The sequence below is a fragment of the Vanessa atalanta genome, chromosome Z (assembly GCF_905147765.1).
Source record: "Vanessa atalanta chromosome Z, ilVanAtal1.2, whole genome shotgun sequence".
NCBI classification, from domain to species: Eukaryota; Metazoa; Arthropoda; class Insecta; order Lepidoptera; family Nymphalidae; genus Vanessa; species Vanessa atalanta.
The window spans coordinates 11,402,481-11,410,573 of NC_061902.1; the positions used below are offsets into that span (position 1 = coordinate 11,402,481).

The following is an 8,093-nucleotide window of genomic DNA, read 5'->3' on the forward strand; positions in this document are numbered from 1 at the left end:
GTCAAAACCAAAAGTCATAGATAAATAATGCAATAACCATAACTATAGAGTCGAAATATTATGTATAGTACCATAAGCTATATTATTGTTTTTATAATTTTTCAGTTCCTTGATAATAATTGACTTAAATTAATTAAAAAATAACAGCTTAACGTAACTGTATTATGAACTTATCGTTGAAATTTAACTATCATAAAGTGACTGATACTGAATTATTTTAAGCAGAGATTTTAGAGAAATCTTGTAAAATGTTCTTATGGTTCGTTCATATGGAAAACAAATATCCACCAAGCCGCATTGAAGCGGCGTGTTGGAATATACTCCTAACCTTCTCCTCAAAAGGAGAGGAGTTCTTAGCCCAGCAGTGAGAAAATTACACGCAGTTACTATTATTATTAATCATGAAAAAAAAAAATTTTTAGCGTTCATGACTACAAAAGCAAGCAGTTACAGTAGTAATTTGGAATAAATAAAAGCATGTTGAAATGTATTTAATAAAGCCGCTGACTATTTTAGTCTACTTATTCCCGTTGACGGAAGGTTGCAAATTTGCTTCATTTTTAATTTTAGTTTCAAAAAATGTTTACTTTTTCTTACATCTTTTTAATATAAAATCTTAGAATTGTTTAAGATCGGATCAGCTGAACGGATCTGTTGAATGAAATTTAGAACAAAGATTATAGTCGCCAATATGGAATAGCACATATAACTTTATATTTGTATATTATGTTTAAAGCGCCATCTATTATGATACATTTACACTAATTTGTAAAATACATTTTTAAAATGAATCTCTTTTGCTCACTCTATTAGGTACAGCAAAGGATTTGTATTTTCAACTAGATGGCGCCCCACGCCTAACTTTATATCTAATAAAATATGCGAAATAGTAAGAAAAATAAACAGAAATAAATTAAAATAAAAAATATTATAGTTCTAAAAATAAAGTGTACGCTATATACATACTGTAGCTTTAATTATTTAATATCATATTATATCATTAACGAAAATTTTATGATAGAATTAAAACTAGGTACCTACTTAAACTACAGCTACTATCTTTTTTTTTTAAATATATGTACAAATAAACCTTTATGACATAAATATATAAGTATGATATTTTAAGCTCTAACAACAAAGTACAACAAGGTTAAAAATTATGTAAGCATTTTGTAGCTGATTTTACTTACTTGATATTGTTACTATAGATGAATTATACTTTATTAAATTATAGTGTTAAGAACACATATAACAACAATATGACTATAATAATGGACCTTTTAAAAAATGCTAAATGTTAGATGAACTTTTAGAACCTGACTTTTTTATATAAATAAAACTTAAAAATAAAATATAAAATATATATATATATATATTTTAATTGATACTTAATAATTTTATCTTGTTACTTTATATAATAAAGTAAAGATATTTTTTTATGGAAACATATCGAGAAAATGGAAAAAGATCGTATTATTGAAATTAAAAAAATGTATTTTTTTACTCTACATTGGTTAAATCTGAACCTACGCGTTTTTTAGTCTACAAAATGGTGGGCACCTACATAGTTCATGACTGTCATTCTCATTTGTTGAAATAAAAAAATGTTTATGAATTTACCCGTTAATTATTTACATATTTCTAATTAATCAGATTTGGAGATTCACACTTATATTTTTAGAATTTGATTAATGATATCAGTAGGTATCCAGATAAATTAATCTTAAGTAAATACTAATTAAATGGAAGCGTCATCAAATGATTTTTTTCTTCCATATCTAGAGGTAAAACAGATTTTTTGTTATTGGTCAGAAGTGACAGTAAAGTTATTATTTTTATAGTAATTCGTTTTAATGGAATCATTAAAACGAATTACTTCTATGTATAATAGGTAGGTAAGATTTTTAAAAGAAATGCAGGAACTGCAAACCTTTTTGCTTTGGTTGTAAGGTACGATAAAGTAGTTATAGTTATAATAATAATTAGTTACGCAGTACTTAAATATAGAATATGTAGTGGTTTAGTCGATTCAAAAAGATTTAATTTAGTTTTTAACCATTCCTTCGCCAATACCACCAACCTTGGAAACTAAGATGTTATGCCCCTTGTAGTATCTGTAGTTAAACACAATCATCCTCCACCTACCTATGTATTGCCGTTTTGCGGTAGAATATTTGATGAGTGGGTAGTACCCATCAAGACGGCTTGCAAAAAGCTACCGCCAAGTGTCATATGAAATTACATCATATGTCTATTAGCCCGCATTGAAAAAGCTTGATAGGATAAGCTTGTCTAATCTTTCGCCTTAAACAAGAGAAGATACTCTTGTCCAGCATTGAAACAATAACGGGCAGCCAGCAAGCGATCACGACTATGACGGAGTTTTGCTGACTTAATGCAATACGTGCTAAACTGAACAGATACAATAAACCTAGAGCCTATCTATGAAGTGAAAAACTTACATTTTTATTATTAATTCAAGTTAATAAAGTTTCAGAAACCATTACATCAAGACGATGAATCGGCAAATTTTATTTGTTATATTTGTAAGAAAACATTCTACAATGCTAATGCCTTGCGGAATCACAAAGCTATGCAGCACGATTCAAGAGACTCTGGCACTGAAGACGAACAAGCTCTGTACACTACTAATGCTAGCGATCAGGTAATTAGGGATGTTTTGTCTGATTTATACAAGTATTATGAATATTATATCTGTGCTGTTAGCTAACCGATATTTATATTTTACTTAGATTCGTAATAATTCACAAAGTAATTACTTTACTACTAACTACTACTAACTATTTGTATCCTATCTAATTCAATCATTAAATTAGGTGTATCCAAAATCACGTCAAATGTTTTTTTATTGTTTAGGTTTTTGATGGTATTTGCGATTTTAAGTTTATACCGTTAAATAACTGTGAAAAAGATCCCGTAACGGAACAAGACGGTATTAGTAAACGCACTTTTAGTGTCGATACGAGTTATTTGATCATAAGGTACGAGAGTAATGAGAGTGTTCGTGTGAAAAGATCGCGTTTAGACAATATGATCAAAAAAATTCAATCAAAGCCTGAGAAGAAGCCCGTTGATTTGCGGTAAATAATTATTGTGAAATAATAACTGCGATTACAATGTACAGCTACTGTTACACGAATATAACAAAGTATGTCTTTCTAGGGGTCCCTTTACGTGTACTCTTCCTTCAACTTCGTACCCTAGCACGCAATGTCGACAGATATTTTTTAATTGTTGCGAATATTCTTTACATTATCGGGAGGAGCATACGAAGAGGCGCAAGGCTGCATTGCGATGCCAAGTTTGCGAGAAACGCTTGGACAGAAACTTGTATCAATCGAGTGCCTTACCCGCACAGCTCGAGCCTCGCAACGGTCCATCCTTTTCGTGTCGCACCTGCGGGTTCACCTTCTTAGACAGTTTTCAATTCGACGAACACAATCGTATATTACACGCTAAAATGAAACCGCACCAGTGTAGTATTTGCACAAAACGTTTTACACAACTAGGAGGTCTCCAGCAGCACATGCGTATGCATTCGGGTATTCGCCCATTCGTTTGTAAGTTTTGCACTAAAGCGTTCACACAGAAGGCTGGCTTGGATCAGCATTTGCGTACCCATACTAAAGTGAAACCGTTTAAATGTATCATTTGCTGCAAATGCTTCTCGCAATCTGTCCACCTCCGACAGCATATGCGGACTCACACTAACATACAACCGTTCGGGTGTCCGATTTGCAAAAGAAGATTTAAACAAAGCAGCCATTTGAATTTTCATATGCGTTCTCACTTCGGGGAGGCGAGTGCTCTAATAATGGAGCAGTACGCCCAGGCAATCCAGCGTCAAGGGCAAATGGATTACCTCAATTTATCCAATGTACAGCCAGTCCAGGATGGCGAAACCATATATTATGAAGCGCAGTTGACAACAACACCAATAGAGAATACACCTACAACTCCTTACTTCCTTCCCTTGCCTTCTAACGACGTGCTGTAGACGTTTTAGTCAAAGTTACATGATACTTTAAATATTTCCATTTATTTCTTGTTTCTTGGAAAAAAACATCTATAATTTTTAAAAGATTATTATTAGAGCAAAAACGTAAAAAAATACTCTGTGCTCTGCACTCATAAATATTTTAATATTATGATTGATGTAAATCTCAGGTATAACTACACCCTATCCATATAATATTATTGTTAAATTTGTGAACTCTCATTTCCACGGTTTTTGGAACGTAACTCTCTGATTAGGTAGGTACCTATTATTTCATTAGCAATATACGATATGTTTTATTTTGAATTGATATTAAAGTAGTCGTGAATATAATTACTACAGATTTGAACATTACTTTTTTTACAGAAATTTTATCTATCCGTTGGTTTAAAAAAGAAAACCTGTATTATTGCACTCAACGATCATTTATACAAATTTTCTATTATTTAGTTAACGATTCTTTGATTGTAATATATTCTTCATCACATCAATATCGATATCGGTGAAATTATTTCCTGAGCATCATTTTAAGTCATATATAATATTTAAATAGATTTATAAATTTCGTTATTAACGTTGCTCCAGAGAAAATCTAGGGATTCAGTGGCCTTGCTCGCTACGGTGGAGAAGCATGTGTTGCAATAAAAAAATCACTAAGCTTCTGAATTAACAACACGTTTATTATTACGGTAACAACAAAAAATAAATAAGACAACTAGGCGTGTCTTCAAAAATAATTGTAATATTAAAACAATTCTTCTCGTTTAGACTGCCATATCATGACTGCCATATCATATAAATTGTTTTATGTACAAATATATCCCGTAGTTATCAATGAAGTTATGTTGGCTTAGCAATTAATAGGTTTACAGAAAGAGGCGTCTCAAGGCGGAGCTAAATGTTAGTGCATGCCCATTTCATTTTATTGTAGATCGAGTTGCATTCGCAAACATGCTATGATTCAGCTACCTGTTGTGGAAATATACCTAAAAAGTTTTTTTATATAATTTTTTTAATCACTCATTGAACACATGATGATTTTTCTAAAATACGTTACGAAATTAAAAATGTGAACTAATTTTAAAATATTTTTAGCTAACTTAAGTGTACCTTTCTTTTGAACAAGAAGATATTATATGTAAAATTGTTATATTTTTTACCTATATGACTACTTACCGGTACTAAAATGAATATAAAGCCAATATCATATTCATAATTAGTAAAAGTATTTAGGTTACAACAAAGAAAGATTTAAAAGCTCACATCGTTAAAAAATTGTTATTTTAAAGATAAAAAACTTGAATAGCCCAGAACAACTATTATATTACTTTAGGTCAAGTAAAGTTTTATAGCTACGCTAAATACAAAATCCAAAGCATATGTTGCCCTCGAAGAAAAAAAATCTTACAACGGGCTCAAAAGAAAAACAAACACGAGCCACACAAAACGATGTGCGAGATCGACTTTTGCAACGAGATCGCAACTGATATTCGTTCCGACAAATAATGCAGTTGAGTGAAGTGCGGGTGTTGCAATCTATGCAACAATGTATATCCGGTGCATTCTAAAGACTAGGAAAGCATGACCGGGCAGGAGTTACGACGATGATCGAATGCATTTTCCATCCTTTATTTGCGCGATGTGTTAACGGGCTGCATGTCTTCCTACTCACACGGTGCATCTGCGATTGCGCCGTACACAATTCAATCTGTCACTGTCTATCGTATGCAGTTTCAGCATAATAAAATTCAGTCGCACCGATATTACTAGTACTGCCACACGTGTTGTCATATTTTATAAGTAAACAGTTTAGTGTCGAACTATCTCCGCAGCTTACATGTAATAATCTAGTGCAGAGTTTTTATTATTTACTTCTTACAACAAAAATGTACTTTTCGTAATGGAAAACTTTATAACTAGTGGTTACATGTACAGAAAACTTGCTGCAAGCTGTACAATGCCATGACTAATGAGTAGTCAATACATATTATATAATTATATAGTATTGTAACGTGTGGGCACGGCGCGGTTACATTTTGGTCTTTTGTATATTTTGTTAGAGCCGCGCATGGCGGTGTAGAGAAAACAAAGGGTACGCGCTGATGGCTGTATCCTGAAGAATAAACTATTCCTTTGTCTTATGTTGACCTTTCAAACATTCAACAATAGTCTATCTTAATAATTTTAATATTGTATAAAAAATATTTTAAATCTCAATATATGTCACATTCTTTGTCTATTTTTTCAACTAGCCAATTTGTAGTTTTTAAGACTCGATCTCTTCTATCCGATAAGTTTAATACCTACTTGGATGTATGTATATAGTTTGTAAAGTACTTATTTAATGAAATATGGTATTTTATATATGCTTAGTAGTATAAGATTGAAGGCGTAAGACGAGAAACCTTATTTTATTCAATTAATTATTTTGTCAGTTGTAAAAATACGCAATGTAACGTAATTTTAGTGTGAATTTTTGTGTGAATAAGCACTAATATTGTTTTTCACTAAGATGATATATTAGTCTCAATATGATTTTGTTGAATATTGTAGTACAATTTATAGTCGTTTTCGCTGTTTCCACTTCAAATTTATCACTCAAATCACTAGTTTAGTGATCTGGTATGTTTCTGCGCAGTTCGCACCCGGATCGTTCTTGTAGTTATCTCGCCAGACATGTTGTAAAACATCAGTTTTTTTGTTGGCTTCATACCCACAAGTTTTTTAACCTCGGTTAGCGCACATGTGGCCGAATGCGCCAGGCGTGATTTACTTTTGTTTACATCCGCCGTCCGAGGGTTAATTTACCTATGTGATGCAAGGGTTGGCTCCTAAAATGGCATACAAAAAATAGTTGGCTGCCATAAACGATTAAACTTCATGTAATGCTTTATTTTTTAAAGGTTAACAAATTAATCTTATAGCATAGTCGTGTTTCAATAATCATTGTTGCAAAAGTGATTTAATTTAAAAAAATATATTGTAAATATTTTAATAAAATAAAACATTTAAATGAATATTTTTTTTTTATTTTACTCACCTTTTGCCTATATTTGAAGGAAATAGATTTATTTATTATTACATGCCTAGATCAATACTATATTTACTTCTATATAATTATGGTGTATTATGTATAATAAATATAAAAAAAAATACAATAGTACTTGCCTTTAGCCGATCCAAGGCATTAAATAAATTTAACAGATCGTAAGTTTTTTGCTACTTATTAAATGACGATGAGTAAAAACGTTTGATGTACGATTGCCAATGAATTTAAAACTATTTGTGGAACATTTTATTTTTCTGTCTTTGATCTCCATGTTGCAAATTCTCAAGACTGAAATTGAAATTATTTTATAACTTCGTGTTTTAAATATAAAAAAAAATATATCAGAAGTTATACACTAGGAACTCGCCTTGCAAGGATGGAATTAGGTGTTATTTTTTTTTTTTTTATACATCTTATCTTTTTATTGTTACTTAAAGTTTCAAACAATTCCGATATTATTTATCTAAATAACGAACTTAAAACCTCTTTGTATCATAATTTTTTTTTTAATTTTTTGATGAATTTATTTTACGAATATCTATCGTTAAAATTAATAAAGTTAAATACACAATTTTTTATTCCAATCAATCTTCAATTTATGTTAATGTACTAAAGAGTTAACTACGTTAATTGTAAAATTTTTGAGCTCTACTAACATCCAACCGTTCATTATTATCATCGTCTTATAAAGAAAAGTATAATAACATAAGTTGATGATATACACTTAAGGTTGTAGTTTTTTTGAGAATTAAAAAATGTATATATATATCTTTCATATAATACATTCTCAAGTAAATAAACCATAATGGTTATCAATAAGTATATGTTGTGCTCAGATGATTCAGTGGTTAAAACATGTAGATCTCTGCTAAGATTAATTGGGCTTAAAGAGTATTTATAATTCACTAGATACCGTACGAAGTACAGATTAAATAACAATTTGATCCCGTACTATTTTTGCCAATTTATCTCACATCTACATTAGCCGACGAATCTATTCGTTTGTACTGTGCTTTATAAGTTTCT

General features: G+C 30.8%; 1 protein-coding gene across 1 annotated transcript; it reads left to right on the forward strand.

Moving 5' to 3' along the window:
* The first annotated feature begins 1,457 nt into the window (after nucleotides 1-1,457).
* LOC125076329 (zinc finger protein 778-like) lies at nucleotides 1,458-4,018 on the forward strand. Its single transcript, XM_047688447.1, is given in 5 exon segments — nucleotides 1,458-1,470; nucleotides 1,729-1,784; nucleotides 2,498-2,665; nucleotides 2,878-3,101; nucleotides 3,184-4,018. Coding segments are annotated over 5 exon segments (1,296 nt in total).
* Nucleotides 4,019-8,093: the final 4,075 nt, after the last annotated feature.